Here is a 17,281-nt window from a genome sequence, read left to right as displayed (position 1 = left end):
TTGAAATCAAAGTGGCTTTATTTCACTTATAGATTTAACCACAATTATACACAGTGATAATTTACTTCCTAGTATTAGTTTGATATATTGTATGTTGAGAATAAGTCTTTTTAACTTTTTCCCTTTTTTATTTATTGTTCAGTTACAGTTATTTTTAACCCTTTTTATACACTTTGGGTATAACACTGATTTCATGATGCTAACATTTCCTTCCAATATTCTGCTTGCTTTCCAGTTGACTTACAGACTTCAAAATGTCTGAAATTGCATTCAGCAATCTCACTTGGGATCAAGTTGTAATACTGGATCAAGTGTTAGATGAAGTAATTCCAATTCATGGAAGGGGGAATTTTCCCACATTAGAGGTAAAACCAAAACAGATTATTCATGTTGTAAAAGATCAACTGATAGAGCAAGGAATCATTGTTAAAGATACCCGATTGAATGGTTCCATTGCAAGTTACATACTTGCAAGCCACAATGGAATCACCTATAAGGATCTGGATATTATTTTTCGTGTTGAACTACCAAATGATCAAGAATTTCATGTTGTTAAGGACATAGTTCTAGGTTGTCTACTTGACTTTTTACCAAAAGGTGTAAAAAAGGAAAAGATCACCCTAAGGATCATGAAAGAGGCTTATGTGCAGAAGATGGTCAAAGTTTGCAATAAGTATGATCGTTGGAGCCTCATCTCTCTTTCAAATAATAATGGGAAGAATGTAGAGCTCAAATTCGTGAATTCACTCAGACGACAGTTTGAGTTCAGTGTAGATTCCTTTCAAATTCTTTTGGACCCCATGTTAGATTTCTACTGTGACAAAAATGCTAAGCTAGCCCAAGAATCCTGTCCTGCTGTGGTAGCTGAAAGCATGTATGGAGATTTTCAAGAAGCAATGATGCATTTGCAAAACAAGCTTATAGCTACCAGAAAACCTGAAGAGATTAGAGGTGGTGGCCTTCTGAAGTATAGCAACTTGCTGGTTCATAACTTTAAGCCAGCTTGTGAAGCACAAATCAAGAACCTGGAACGTTACATGTGTTCTAGATTTTTCATTGATTTTCCTGATGTAGGAGAACAGCAAAAGAAGATTGAATCATATCTCCACAATCATTTCACAGGTGAAGAAAAGAGCAAGTATGAGTACCTTATGACCTTGCGTAGAGTTGTAAGTGAAAGCACTGTTTGCCTCATGGGTCATGAAAGAAGACAGACAATCAATATGATTACCTTTATGGCTTTAAAAGTACTGGGAGAACAGAATATTCTACCCAATACAGACCATGTAACTTGCTTTTATCAGCCTGCTCCATACTTTACTAGTGAAGGACAGTATCCTCCTTACTATGGAATACCTGGACTACCACCACCTATTTTCTTTCGGCCATACTACCCAATGAACATTTATATGCCAAATAGTATGAAGTAAAAAATGTGCAACAGAAACTTCGCTTTAATTAAACACCTCTTAAAAAGCAGGTTTCCAAATTCCATAAAATGTAAAATCTATTTTCATTTTTGCATTGTTACCAAATATTTCCATCAATTCTAGTTTAAACATTAGAGTAAATAATTGTCTGTGAATGTACCACTTCAAGTGACTTTCAAATGTTTATTACCTGTGATGCTTTTAAGACACAATAGGCCACTTAAAATTATTTTAAAATCTTACTACTTGTGACTTTCAAATTTGCTGTGACAAATACATTACACAGGCCTACGTCTTTCATTAAAGCATAAAAGAACGGACTCATGGTTTAAAACTGAGAGAGAAAGACAAATGCCAGCATTTGGTCAATTCCTTTGTTACATTCATTTCATTTTGTTTCTATTAAATGTTACTGTCAGTGGATTTTCAATACTTAACAGAAATGACTAATTTCAAAAACAACAGATGTAGAAGACATTAAAATCCTGGACTTGCAAGCATTTATTTTGTTTATCAGTTGAATTGGGTTAGATACAAAATCTTACTATTGTTTGAAGGAATATTGAAAAAATGATACTGGAAAACACTGGGCATTAGTAATTTACCAACAATCAAGTTAATTTGTGGATTTGAAGAATAATATCATCTGGCTGCAGAACTACTAATGTGACTAGTTATAGAGTTTTCTTGATTTTCTGCCAAATATGGTCAAAAGAATGAAACTGACCAACTGTAATATGAAAGCTTATCATCTATTAAATAGAGACTTTAAATGGCAAATAGCCAAAACAGGCAGAGTTTTTTAGTTATGGCATTTATCATTTTTATTACCTACTTGGGAAGCATCTTAATATATCTGGAGACATTCAGTATTAATAAATGAAAATATTTTAAAATAACTAAAGGAAGCACGTTTTTTTTATTTTGGCCTCCCCAAAGATAAGTTTCTAATGTACCACTCAAGTGCCTTCTATGTGAATTTTCCCATAACACCAATTTACTCAACAATTGCATATATTCATCAAGTATGTGTTCTACACATTGTGTTCTACACATGTGTAGTTCTGCAAGTATTCATCTACACATTACAGTACATCAAACATACTACTATCAAATCTACCAGTGGGAGTAAAACAGTATTTTCTTAGTATAATGAATAAAATAATCCGTGACAACTATTATCTGGTATGATAGAATGGGAACTGTCCTGAATGGATATAGATAAGGCCATCAGAAAACTTCAGCATTTTTACTTGCTTCTAATTTTTTATAAGTATCCATGTCAGTTTTCACTAATAATTCCAAGTTTTTCCATCACAACATCATCCAGCAGGCATATTATGAGAATTTGTCACTTGTAGACTGTGCTTAATCTCTCTTCTCTGTATTAGAGTATTGGGCACAAGAAGTATACCAAATATAGCATTTTCAGATAACCAATGTTTCTCAGATGTTTTATACCAGAGCACCACTGCCTAGTATATATGTTATTTTATATAAAATCAGTCACACAATGCTGAGGCTTTAAAACATATGGATTCATCTCCTTGCTTGGGACAAGATTTAATGAATGCTTTTTAAGGAGAAAATTCAGTAATCTATTGACAGAATTTATAGATAAAAATGATTGATCTTTCTGCCCTAAGTATACTCTTTAGTGTTGAATTTGTGAGAGTACCTAAAACTTGTGCCTAAAACTGGAATATATGTTGTATTAACAGAACCAAAAAATATTCCAAAAGATTTAGGAAAACTATGTAGGAATAAAAGAAGTATGATAGTGATGAGTTATGGGTAAAGGCTCAGTATTTTCCAGGGTAGCATTTAATGCTGAATAAGCACAATTCTGAAACTTTTGGAAACATCTTATCTCCCACATGCACCCTTAGCTTCCTTTCATCCTATTGCTAATTTCAACTCCTTCTCTAGACAAATTTCCCGTGGTGTTCTCCTAAAGCTTTAAATTCTGCTGGGAGGATGGCCTTCTTCCTCCTAAATTTTTATGCGTGTGTTTCCATTATAGTAATTTTTTTAAAAAGCTTACAATTGGCATGTAAGATTTACTAAAGAGAGACTCCAAACCTGTTGAATGGAAGTGGTATCACTAGTGAGGAAGCTATAGCTTTATCTCTCATGGTTTTCTTGATGTAGATACTACCACTAAGTTATGCTGTCCTTTGCTCCCAACCAAGAAGGAGGACAACATAAAGAAAAACTTTTAGATATAGAATGTGTCTTCAATTCCAAATTGAAAAATAATGATTTCTAAAATATTTTTAAAAATAAAAAGTGGCATTAGATAGCCATTGACATTTTAAATTTCTGTTTTGTTTTTTATTATTTTTTTAAATTTTATTTATTTATCTTTAGAGGGGAAGGGAAGGAAAGAAGGAGAGAAATATCAATGTATGGTTGCCTCTAGTGGGTCCCCTGCTGGGAACTGGCCTGCAACCCAGGCATGTGCCCTGACTGGGAATTGAACCGCGATCCTTTGGTTCGCAGGCCTGCGCTCAATCCACTGAGCTACATCAGCCAAGGCTAAAATTTCTGTTTTAAAAAGGTTTTTATTTTTTACAAGTGTTCATTTCCCTCCAGTAAAATTAGTCAACCCAAACACATATAGTGGATATTTGAATAAAGAGTATCGAAAATGATGTTCTTTAAGCCTTTCACGTGACCTCCTTGAACAAAGGGATTGCTACATGCATAAATTATTTTATGTTTTGGGGAGTTTTGTTAGAATATTTAGAGACACAGTATTAAATGCCTTCAAAAAGCAATGGTTGCTTAGGCAGTGAACTCTAAACAATGACTGTCTTATTGGAAATTTACCAGATTTGTTATCAGGTAAAATGCTTTCAGGTAGTGTCAGCTAGTAAAGAATGAAAATTATAACAGTTTTAAGGTTTAAAATCAGCTTTTAAAAGCACCTTAAATACATTTTTAAAGTGAAAGGCATCATCATCTAGGTATATAGTATATATACTAAAACAGAAACCATGCCATAGAGGTCATCTGCTTTAGAAATGTAGAGGGCTATGATATGCTGTCAATAATTTTACGTGAAATTCAGTACCTGTTTACTAAGTCAAGGAGAGTACCTCTGGAGAACAGATATACACATTATAATCTTGAGTATACAGTGTAATCTTGACAGTGTACAGGAAGAGGGCAGGTAATTAATTTTCCTGAAAAGCAAGTTGTTTCTGGTTGTTTATTTTTATCCTCACCCAAGGACATTGCTTATTGATTATAAAGAGAGTAAAAAGGAAGCAGAGAAACATTGATGTGAGAGAGAAAAACGTCATTCATTTGGTTTCCTCTCACATGAACTCTGACTGGAATCAAACCTGAGACCTTTGGGTTTATGGGACAAAACTCCGAACAACAGAGCCACATGGGTCAGAGCTGAAGAGCAAGTTTTTAATTCCTCCTCTTCTACCTTCTCCTTGTTTACTAAAATGATACCTCTCTGTGCTCACAGTGATAAGATGCAAGAAAGAAATGAAGTCTAGGGGCAATTTAATATGGCTTATATTATACCAAAATATAAAATGGCACTTTTCCTAGTTTAGTTTCTCATGAAGGGAGAGTCTGGAAATATCAGACTTACTGACTCAAGATAGACTTATGATCATAGATGACCCTTTCTAGAGTAAAGCTTTGAAGTATGCATTTTGGAGACTTCAACTTTAAGACCACTGATTTTTCAAGGTTTCTCTGAACCAGGATATACTAACAACACTTCAGTTCAAAGGTCATGATTCTATAGATAAACATTAACTTTTCAGTTCTTTAAGAACCTTAAAATTCTGGGCAACTAAGTGTGAAATTAGTGTGTACATGACGTACTGTATCACTCAGAGTTCAGACTGGTATAATTATAAACATTTTTTAGTAAACAGTCAGAATCATTATTAAGCATTATATGCTTTTGTATAATTCTTGGAAATTTTTAAAAGTTAGATAAGAAGTTTAATTTAGTTTCTTTTCTTATTTTATTGACTTTTTATTGTTATTCAAATACAGTTGTCTCCATTTTCAACTAGTATATTTAAAAATTATAGGTTAGATCATTTAAACTTTTTTAAAAGCCACATACCAATTTAAATTTAATACATAAAATTATATGTCAAAGTATACAAACTTACAAAAAAATTTAATTCCTACAAAATATTACATTAAGTATAAATTATTAATAGATGGTTTACCTTCACAAATTATAATGCAGTAGCACATTTATTGAAAAAATTTAGTATATTTCATGTATTTCACTCAAAAATAACGTGTTGGAAATAACTGGTTAGATTATCTGAAATTTTCAGGTCTCAATCCATTCTGACTGCATGATACTGACCTATGACTATTTTTTCAATTTGTCTTTAAGTTCCCAATTTATGAAGGACTGATGCTAAAATACAAGGTAGGATAGCAAAATCTTAATTAATCTTTTTTATTGTTGTTCATTTATAGTTGTCCTTTAACTAAAGATATTCTGCTATTTTAAAACAAATCCCATATATCTGAAAAATACATCTACTTTATATCCAACCACTGTTATTAGATTTAATTGAAAAGTAAAGTTTCACTTTGACAGTTTGTGGCTTATGTTTCATCTTACATAGTCCCTGTTTAGATTGAGTGAAATCAGTAACTTCCTTCTAGTTTGAAAAGTGTTTTAGAAGTTCTTTCTTTAGCTCTGGCTGGACTGAGCAGCCTGCAAACCAAAGATTCACTGGTTTGATTCCTGCTTGGGGCACATGCCTGGGTTGCTGGGCCAGGTCCCCAGTAGGGGGCACATGAGAGGCAACCACACATTGATGTTTCTCTCTCTTTCTCCTTCCCCTCTCTCTAAATATAAATAAATATAATTTTTTAAAAAGAAAGTTCTTTTAAAAAAGAACTTTTTATTTTTTTATAAAAATTTTATAAAAGTTCTTCTGTATAAATGAAAGTTTCAGCTTACAAAGCAAAGAATTAAGGCAATTATTCAAATAATTCCAGCCAGAAACATGTCACTAAATAATAAACAAGGAAAAGTGGACTTAAGTTATATGCCAGACCAAAAATAACTGTTGAATATGAGAAAAGTCCTACAATACCATTTTACTAGATGTGGAACAAGTTGTCCAATAAAAATAGTTAGAAGATTTGAATTCAAACCTTAGCAAATATATTAAAACCACAAGTTTTTATCTTAAAGGTGTGTTTCAAGCTTTAATTCAAATCCAATTGTTTAGCATTAAAGAAAATATCAGTGAAAGGAATTATTGTCATTGAGTGGGCAATGGAAATATAAACATCTAAATGAAGTTGCCCAGTACCCAGAAAAATTCCTGATATGATTTACTGCACTAAGTCAGGTAGACAGATGTACATATTAACTTTAAACAATTCAGCATTTTAAGAAAGCTGTGAATATAAGTATAGCCTTATAAGTGTTTTAGGTGCCTTTTTAGCCTTCTAGTTTACATCACCAGTTTTAGTCTTTTACTACAAAAATTTTGAAGCATTCTCCAGAACTTACTGTGTTTCTGTAAATAAAAGCTTTAAGAGTATTAAAAATACTCCAATAAATGATGACTGAAATGTCCAAGTTGAGTGAATTTTGTATTTTAATGTTGACTATATATTAAATCATATAGTTAATTTTTAGATGTTATTGCTCATTATAATGTATGTACTGTTTTGGAAAATGTATGTTACTGTTGACAAAAACATTAATGTTATATGAACACTTCAAGATCTTTTTGGTACTATTTTTAAATGGATGAAAATTGTGCTCTTATTATTCATTGAATAGCTCTTATCTGTTAAATTTGCTTTGTCTCATGCTTTTGTGCACTATGTGGAAAAAGCATTATAGAGATGCTATTATTAAATAAGTTTTTTATATAAAATCAGTTTGTATTTTAAAATATTTTTACCTTATATTTTATTGAAAGTTGTCCTGATTTTTCTCCCTTTGTCCTCCCTCCACCCAGTACACTCCAGTCCCTCAGACAATCCCCCACCATAATTCACGCCCATGGGTCATACGTATAAGTTCTTTGGCTACTCCATTTCCTGTGCTGCACTTTACAACCCCAGGGCTATTCTGTAACTACCTATTTGTACTTCTTAATCTCCTCACCTCTGCACCCACTCCCCCACACTCCCCTCACATCTGGCAACCTTCAAAATGTTCTCTGTATCCATGGTTCTGTCTCTGTTCTTGTTTGCTTAGTTTGGTTTTTAGAATCAAATGTTGATAGATACGTATTTTGCCACTTTACTGTTCATATTTTTTATATTCTTTTTATTAAATCAGTCCTTTTCACATCTCATATAATACTAGTTTGATGATGATGAACTCCTTTACCTTTACCTTGTCAGGGAAGCACTTTATCTGCCCTTTGATTCTAAATGATAGCTTTGCAGGGTAGAGCAATTTTGGCTATAGGTCCCTGCTTTTCATCACTTTGAATATTTCTGCTTGCAAAGTTTCTTTTGAGAAATCAGCTGACAGTTTTATGGGGACTTCCCTGTAGGTAAGTAGCTTCTTTTCTTTTGCTGCCGTTAAGATTTTCTCTGTATCTTTAACCCTTGGCATTTTAATTATGATGTGTCTTGGAGTGGGCCTCAGTGCACCTATCATAATTGGGACATTCTGTGCTTCCTGGACTTGCATGTCTATTTCCTTCACCCAATCAGGGAAGTTTCCTTTCACTATTTTTTCAAACAGATTTCTAATTTCTTGCTCTTTCTCTTCTCCTTCTGGTACCCCTATGAGGCAAATATTAGACTTCTTAAACTTGTCCCAGAGGCTGTTTATACTATCCTCATTTTTTAAATTCTTTTTTCTTCTTCTTGTTTTGCATGATTGTTTTTTGCTTCCTAATGTCCCAAATTATTGATTCGATTCTCAGCTTCATCCATTCTACTGTTGTTTCCCTGCAAATTGTTCTTTATTTCAATTGGTGTATCCTTTGTTTCTGACTGGATCTTTTTATGCTGCTGAGGCCTTCACTAAGTTCCTCAAGCATCCTTATAACCAGTATTTTGAACTCTGCATCTGATAGATTGCTTATCTCCATTTTGTTTAGTTCTTTTTTTTTTTTACTTTTGATCTGTTCTTTCATTTGGGCCATGTTTCTTTGTCTCCTCATTTTGGCAGCCTCTCTGTGTTTGTTTCTATGTATTAGGGAGAGATGTTTTGATTCTATGTCTTGGTAGTGTGGCCTAATGTAGTAGGTGTCCTATAGGGTCCAGTGGCATAGCCTCTCCTATCACCCAAGCTGGGTACTCGATGTGTGCCCTTTGTGTGGAATGAGCTCACTCTACTCTTGTAGTTGAGCCTTAGTTGCTGTTGGCAGATCAACAGGAAGGATTTTACCCAGGCCAGTCAGCTGCAAGGGTTGGCTGTGACCACTGACCACCAACCTCTGCCCTCCACTGAGGATCAGCTATGCAGGGTGGTGGTGCTCTGATGTGGTCTGTAATGTAGCTGTCCACTGGGTGTGCAGGCCCTGGGGTCTCCCAGGTGGTGCAGGCCAAGGTCAGCCCCTACCTGTGTTCTGCCCAGGGCCTCCATGCCTGAGCTATAAAGCAATCTGAGATACCTGCTACTTGTGCTGGGCTTGGAGAATCCTGGATTCACACACACACAGCAAAGCCAAGGTTTGAAGCTAGGCTAACTACTGCTAGTGCCAGGCATGGGGCTCACTGCGGCCAGCTGTTGCTTGTCTGAGAGGATTTAGGAAGTTGTGCAGCGTGAGCCAAGACCAGACATTCATACAGAGGAACAGCTTGGGTGGGCTCATAAGTTGGCTGGGGCAGTCTCTGGGGATCTCCAAGGCTGGTCATACATTGTTAGCCAGGTTGATGCAGTCTCAAAAATGGTACCAGCTTGCCAGTTCTGTGGCTTGGTGGCTCTGTGGAGGGAGAGTTTAGAAAAGGGACAGTGACCTCTGCTCGCCCCAATGCCAGACACTTCAGTTTCTCCCTGTGCACCACTGGTGCCTGTCAAGATGCTACCCTGGTGCTGGAGCTCAGAAGGAGTGAGTCTGAGTAGGTGAGTCTGTGTGTGGGTTCTTTAAGAGGAACTGCTTGTGATGCCAAGTTTCTTCAACCAACTCAGTCCCTGCTGGCTTTGCAGCCAGAAGTTGTAGGGACTTATCTTCCTGGCATTGGAACCCTGGGCTGGGGGGCCTGGTGTGGAGATGGGACTCCTCACTCCCAAGATATCCCTCCCGAATTTTTATCCACCACATGTGGGTGTGGAACCAGCCAGTTCTGTGTCTGTACCCCTCCTACCAGTCTGGATGGCTGTGGTTTCTTTAATTCCATAGTTGTGAGACTTCCGTGATGGTTCTATATTTTAATTGTAATTTTGATGTGGTTGTGTGAGGAGGCAAACAATGTCTGCCTATGTTGCCATGTTCATTTTGGAAATAAAATCCCTCTGAAACATGCAGTGTTGTGCCAATTGCAAAATGGATAAGTGCCTATTATTTCAAATACCACCAAATGAATTGTTTGCAGTGTGTTGAAACAGCACTTAGAAAGGAACAGTACCCTGAAATTTGTACGGAATCCCCACTGATAATAAGAAGGGACTGACCTTCAGTATAATATAGCTTTATATAGTTGACTTTCACCATTAATAATAGATTAACCAATGGATAACCAAAATTGCATAGCATAATTATATAAAATTATTTGTATTCATTCATTTGTCTCACACTTCATTTGATTTTACATTAGTAAAATTTACTTATCTTCTCCCTCTCAAATAAATGGTATGTACAACACATGGGATAAGAACATAATTGGTTGTGAAACAAAATGCAGAGTATCACTCAAGTGAGTCAAAACAGTCAAAATGAGAGGACATTGTGTTGAATCCTCTCTCTCTCTCTCTCTCTCTCATGCACACACAGAGAGAACACACACACACATTACCATACATTTAGCACAGCCATTTAGCATTTCTACTTAAGTCGATGTATGCTGACCACATATCCAAACAAAGATTTTAAGTGATCATTTTCTGGAATGAAAAATAGGTTAGAATACAGCACTTATTAGAAGAATAAAGAACTATGGTAAAAGTGATCAGGGAGATAAAACAGCACTAGATATGGTTTGTTTTCTACAGCTTTAACAACACTTTAGCAACTCTATAAAGGATTAGGTATATTATTATGTGAAATCTAGAGCAGTATATCAGTAAATTATGTTAAAGATGGCATATTTTCTCTCTATAATATAAATTATCAGATTACTAAAGCTTAAATATATATAATTTACAGTAAATTGTACAATTTAAGTAAATATACAGTTACAGTAAATATATACAATTACAATTTAAAAAAACCATAGTGAGCCACCAACAAAATGAAGACAGTTTTTTAATCCTATAATATGCAAAGATAAATTGTGCTTTGTCTGGTACTTTAAATTTTACCAGAAAACATAGATACTATCTATTAATATAAAAATAACCAACTTTAAATTTTTTAACAAATGTAAGCCAAAATATTCTGTTTTTGTCCCACAATGTATTCCTTGTAATTTGCCAGTGAAATCATGTGTGATATTTAAAAAGGGATCCATTGTATTCATATAATATATTTTATCAAGCAATGTAACATTATTACTAGTACAAATGAGACACATTTAGTTTGGGATCCCTGACAATGATGCCATTCAGGCGCTTGTCCTTCTCCCACATTGTTTTCAATGTTAAAACAAAGTAGAGACACATCATTGCTCTATGTACTTTCATTCTTGTCCAAGTCAGGTCTGGTCTTTACTAGAAATATCTAAAATTATCTACTTGCATGATTTCTTCAAAGGTGTAATTTAATTTTCATTTAAAAATTTAAGAATATTTTACATGTTTAAAAATTACTGTGAAGACAAAAATATGATGAGTAGTATTCTATTTCCAATCACTGCTCACATTACATGTTGTCTGCCCCAGTTCTCTTTATATTCATCTCATATCCTGTGATGAATACTAATATTCATATTCTCCATTTCTAAAATCACAATTAGTTGCCATGGAAAGAATTATGTTAAAATTATAATTTCAATTGCATGGTCAAAAAACAAATTGGACGATGAAACGAAAACTCATAGACAGAGATAGCAGTATACTGTTTACCAGAGGAAAGCAGTGGGGGGCGGGAGGTGAGATAGAAAAGGTAAAGTGAGTTAACTATATGATGATGGAAGGAGATTTGGAAATCAACTACACTCCTCCATTCTACTAGCTGAGCTATCAAAGGGACTAAGGAAGGAAATCTGACTTTAAGTGGTGGGCACAACAGTACAATATACAGACTAACATAGAAATGCACACTTGAAACATATATAATTTTATTAAGCAATGTCATCCCCATAAATTTAATAAAGGTATCTTTAGCACACTGAAGAGTAAAGCTTCTAACAGAAAAAAAAAACAAATTGGGTCTTCTTCAGAACACACATATACCTGTTAAATGAACTCCACATTGCCTTCAGCTGCATTTTAGAGACTCCTTCCCCCCACCTGCACATGTACAATGACACACAAAGGTAGCAGGCACTTAATATACATGTCATGGAGGAAAATCACCTCTATGGTTTGAAAGGGAGACTGAAAAATAATACAAATGAGAATAGTAATAGGTCGTAGTTAAAATATTTATTCAAACCACACGATCGAGGTTTGATTCCCAGTCAGGGCACATGCCTGGGTTGCAGGCCAGGCCCCAGCAGGGGACTCACTAGAGGGAACTATACATTGATATTTCTCTCCTTCTCTCCTTCTCTAAAGATAAATAAATAAATAATAATAAAAATATTTATTCAAAACTGATCATTTTTTCGTAGGAACACAAGAGAGAGGAATAAAACAATGGCTGAACTCAGAGACATTACTGAGTAATATTAAAGAAAATTATTTTAAAAAGGCAAGTTCTCTAAGAAGAGTTCTATGGCAAGAAAATTATCGTATTCTTAGAAGTTTCTGATGCCTTCATAGATGCTAAAGGAAATTAAAAGTCACCTGAACAAGTATCCTCTGGATCTCTTCTTTTATTTTTATTTTTTTAAGATTTATTTATTTATCTTTTAGAGAGGAAGGAAAGGAGAGAAGGAGAGACATATCAATGTATGGTTGCCTCTCATGAGTCCCCTGCTGGGAACTGGCCTGCAACCCAGACATGTGCCCTGATTGGGAATCGAACTGCGATCGTGTGGTTCACAGGCCCACGCTCAGTCCACTGAGCTACACCAGCCAGGGCTGGATCTCTTCTTTTAAAACTCAAAGACCACTGTCTCTGGAGTGGTGACTTCCTTAATACATACCAATACCTAAATAAAATAACTTTAAACATCTGCATTGGGGAAGCCCTCAGGGAAACTGTTATGAATGGCTTTGGCATGGATTCAAAAGATTCAAGCCCATGCCTTTCACTGCATCCAGGCACTCCCCTCCTCACATCATTCAGATCAAACACGTGTATATCCCAATGTGATTTCCCTTCCATGGGCTGTACTCTAGGTCCTTCCACAAAAATATTAATGCTCTATGGTATTATTATCTCTTGCCAAGCAAATTAATTCCTTTAAATTTTCCTATATTGTGTGAAATGTCCAGGGTGAGGTTAGTAAAAGTGATGGAATAAGGAGTTCTAAAAATTCAATTATTGTATTTCTTTGGTTTCAGTTGTTACTCCGTGTCTTTAATTTCTGATTTTATTTAAATAGGCCCTCTCCTTTTTTTCCCCCTGATGAGACTGGTTGAGTGGAATACAACTGGGCCATGAAAAAGAAGAAAAATTGAGATCCAAATGGCTGCAGATAGCTGGCACCACCAAACAGTTGCTTCCAGACCCAGGCTGGGCTTGCAGTGAAAACACAGAGCTGAGAGTGAGTGGGAGTGTCTGTGAGTGAGGGTATACACAGATGAGAGCTCACAGAGTGCTAGGAGTGCACAAGAACAGGCCTGCCTGCAGGTTCCCTGAGGAGCCAGAGTCCCTGGCTCTCTACACAGACCACCACCACTGCCCAGCCCAGCACTGCTGGCTGCACAGAGTCCGGGCTGCTGTAGCTTGGCTCAAGACCCAAGAGCTACCAGGGCTGCGTAGGAGAAAAGGCAGGGGAGGTGAGGGCTCCAGAAACAGCACCACAGGGACAGGCAGGTCAGAGGCTGAGACCTCTGGAGGGAGCAGGGTCAGCACGCACGCTGTCACCGCCTTGTGTTACACTAGATGAGGGATTGTCCCAACACCATCCAGGAAAGATTCAGAGAGAAACTTGATGTAGAGCTGTAGGAGTGCCTGTAAGCAGGTGGCCAGCCCTGACGGTTAGAGACCCTGTGACTTTTGGGGACGGGGAGCACCTGGAGAACAGGACCCCCAGGGACCAGTGCTGCAGCATGGGGGACATAGAGACCCTCTTTCAAAAGGGGAGCTGAGAGGTACCGGGGCCTTGGCAGGCACCCAGGTGCGCAGGCCAGTGCGTGCAGGCGGGATGCAGCAGCATTGCTACCCACACAACTCAGAGGCAGAGAAAACACTGAACCGGAGGAGCCCACCCAGCACACCTCCCAAGCAGAGGGCACCTCAGAGTGGAGAATTCCGGCCGAACCTCCCGTGAGAGAGCAGCGGGCTCAGGTCTGGAAGGCAGGAGCTGAATGCCCGAGATTTGCTCCAGTCAGCCAGAGCCTTTCACAGACAGGTGAACCCAACACCCACTTGCTGCATTATAGGCTCCACAGAGTGGCCAGGTCAGGCTCAGGTGTCTCCTGCTGAGTACATTTCCTCAGGGAAAAGGAGAAAAAGGCCCTGAGCCAGACACTCTGTGCTACACAGCTCGTCCTTGGGCCCTGATGTACTAAACCCAGCAGAGCAGAGAAAATGGAGACAAGCACAACAAGACACTATCTTCTCTACTGTAAAGCAGATTAACATTCATTTCTTACCCCTCGAGTTTGGCATAATAAGCCACCAGGCTTTATGACATAGTTTATTTCAAATCTCATACGTTGTTCTACCCTTCTCTTATTCCATACTACCTCCTTCCCCCCTCCTCGTATATTTGTCCTAAGCTCTACTTTCTCTCCTGCTACAACTTGTTTCTATTCTGCACTATTACAGCCAGCCGCTGCCCCCTCCAGGCTCTCAAAACCATTTGTGATTGTCATGAGTCATCTCACACTCCTTCTCCCTTTCTTAAAATACCCTTATTCTCTCTCCACCTTTATCAATCTTTGCTCACTGGTTGTGGATAAGGTGGATATTGTTGCATTTCTTCAATATTTCTACATAGTCACTATTTTTGGATTTCAAATCTCAAATTTTACCATCCCCTTCTTCTACTGCATTTTGCCTCCCTCCTGCCCTTTCTTTCTTCTTTTCTGTTTAAAGTTTAATTTTTCCCAGACGTAGCCTTGTTTCCATTCCTGACTCTTAGTTTTCCTTCTCCCTCTGTCCTGTCAAAATAACTTCTCTTTGCTCTAGACATCTCACATGCTTCTCTTTCTTTTTTCCCCCTGTTATTCCCAACCCACCTCTGGAAATCTTAGCTCATTTGTTGTTGATATTGCTGTGGTGGAACTACGTACATTTTATGGATTATGCTACTACAGTTTTCCCAGTTTTTCCCCCTTTATCACCCATCCACCCACCCCCCCCCTTAGTTCATGTCCATGGATTGTACATATAAGTTCTTTGACTTCTCCATTTCCTCTACTATTCTTCACCTCTCCCCACTTATTTTATGCCTACCAATTATGCTTCTTATTCCCTGTACCTGCCCCCCCATTCTTCCCCCTGCCCACTGAAAATGCTCCANATGGATTGTACATATAAGTTCTTTGACTTCTCCATTTCCTCTACTATTCTTCACCTCTCTCCATTTATTTTATGCCTACCAATTATGCTTCTTATTCCCTGTACCTGCCCCCCCATTCTTCCCCCTGCCCACTGAAAATGCTCCATGTGATGTCCATTTCTGTGATTCTGTTTCTGTTGTAGTTGTTTGGCTCGTTTTTGTTTTTGTTTTTTAGGTTCAGTTGTTGATAGCTGTGAGTGGGTTGTCATTCTACTGTTCATAGATTTGATCTTCTTCTTTTTCTTAGATAAGTCCCTTTAACATTTCATATAGTAAGGGCTTGGTGATGATGAACTCCTTTAACTTGACCTTATTTAGGAGGCACTTTATCTGCCCTCCCATTCTAAATGACAGCTTTGCTGGATAGAGCAATCTTGGATGTAGGTCCTTACCTTTCACGACTTCAAATACTTCTTCCCAGTCCCTTCTTGCCTGCAAGGTTTCTTTGGACAAAACAGCTGGTAGTCTTAATGGGCACTCCTTTGTAGGTGACTGTCTCCTTATCTCTTGCTGCTTCTAGGATTCTCTCCTTATCTTTAATCATGGGTAACTTAATGAGGATGTGCCTTGGTGTGTTCCTTCTTGGGTCCAACTTCTTTGGGATTCTCTGGGTTTCCCAGACTTCCTGGAAGTCTATTTCCTTTGTTGGATTGGGGAACTTTTCCTTCATTATTTGTTCAAATAGGTTTTCAACTTCTTGCTCTTGTTCTTCTCCTTCTGGCACCCCGACCATTCGGATGTTGGAGCATTTCAGGTCATCCCAGAGTTTCCTAAGACTCTCCTCATTTTTCCGAATTCTTCTCTCTTCCTTCTGTTCCCCTTGGATATTTATTTCTTCCCTTTGTTCCAAATCATTGATTTGAGTTTCCTTCCCTTCTCTGTTGGTTCCCTGTATGTTTTTCTTTATTTCACCTTGGGTAGCCTTCATGTGTGCCTTCATTTTGCGACTGAGCACAGTCAATTTTGTGAGCATCCTGATTACCAGTGTTTTGAACTCTGCATCAGACAGGCTGTCTTTCTCTTTGTTGCTTAGCTCTTTTCTGGAGTCTTGATCTGTTCTTTCATTTGGGCCATATTTGTTTGTCTCTGTGCACCTGGTATAATGTAGAGGGGGCAAGGCGACCCTCTTTGCTGCATTATGGCATTGCCTGTGGGGAGGAGTCAGAGAGGGAACAATGTGGCTAGCTTGCTCTGCTCTAGCCTCACTTTCCAACCAACTCTCTCATGTGAGATTGGGAGATTTTCCCACCATGGCAGCCCACACAGTAGTTTACAGCTAACCTTGAGTCCTTAGTTTCCCAATCAGCTAGCTCTGCCTTGCCCATGGAGCCCACCACCTTGCCACAAGTCCTCTCAGCCAGCCCTGCCTCACCCATGTGGTCCACAGCCTTCCACAGCTCCACTCGGCTGCCTGTCTCTGCCCCTCCTATGTGTCTGGGTGAATGTTTCCTTAACTCCTTGGTTGTCAGAGTTCCATGCAGTTTGATTCCATGGCGCTTCTGGTTGTTTATTGTTTTTAGATTAGTTGTCATCCTTCTTTTGGTTGTGCAAGAAAGTGAAGTGCTTCTACCTATGCCACAGGTGGCAAACACAAGGCCTGTGGGGGCCGAATCCGGCCCTCCACCTTGTTTTATGCAGCCTGGCACCTTGTTTCTACCCAGCGGCAGCGCCGACCTCTTGCTTAACTGTTAAGGAGTGGTTACAATTATACCCTTCTAAAAGTGCATTTGGTCCTTCGAAGGCAACTGTGAGGCTGATGTGGCCCCAGTGAAAATGAATTTCACATCCCTGGCCTACGCCTTCGTCTTGGCTGGAACTCCCTAGATATATGCTTTTTACCATTTCAGTTTACACTAATATTATCCTTTCCTTCTCTTACTCCATTCCACCTTTCTTACTTCCTTTTTTAGTTATGATGTAAATTTTATCTCTTCTCTCTTTACCTTGTCTCTATTCTCTACTCTTGTTGTTGCTCTTCCCTCTAC

General features: G+C 37.9%; 1 protein-coding gene across 1 annotated transcript; it reads left to right on the top strand.

Moving 5' to 3' along the window:
- The first annotated feature begins 254 nt into the window (after positions 1 to 254).
- On the top strand, positions 255 to 1,430 carry TENT5D (terminal nucleotidyltransferase 5D). The gene has a single exon (XM_037060294.1). The coding sequence runs from the start codon at positions 255 to 257 to the stop codon at positions 1,428 to 1,430; it is 1,176 nt and encodes a 391-aa protein (XP_036916189.1).
- Positions 1,431 to 17,281: the final 15,851 nt, after the last annotated feature.

The sequence above is a fragment of the Sturnira hondurensis genome, unplaced genomic scaffold (assembly GCF_014824575.4).
Source record: "Sturnira hondurensis isolate 20B ecotype Veracruz unplaced genomic scaffold, ASM1482457v3 Scaffold0011576, whole genome shotgun sequence".
Classification (NCBI taxonomy): domain Eukaryota; kingdom Metazoa; phylum Chordata; class Mammalia; order Chiroptera; family Phyllostomidae; genus Sturnira; species Sturnira hondurensis.
This window is presented reverse-complemented; position numbering and strand designations above follow the sequence as displayed.

What these genes read in the sequence shown, in the direction of transcription:
- TENT5D (XM_037060294.1), top strand. Translation starts at nt 255, where the DNA reads ATGTCTGAAATTGCATTCAGCAATCTCACTTGGGATCAAGTTGTAATA.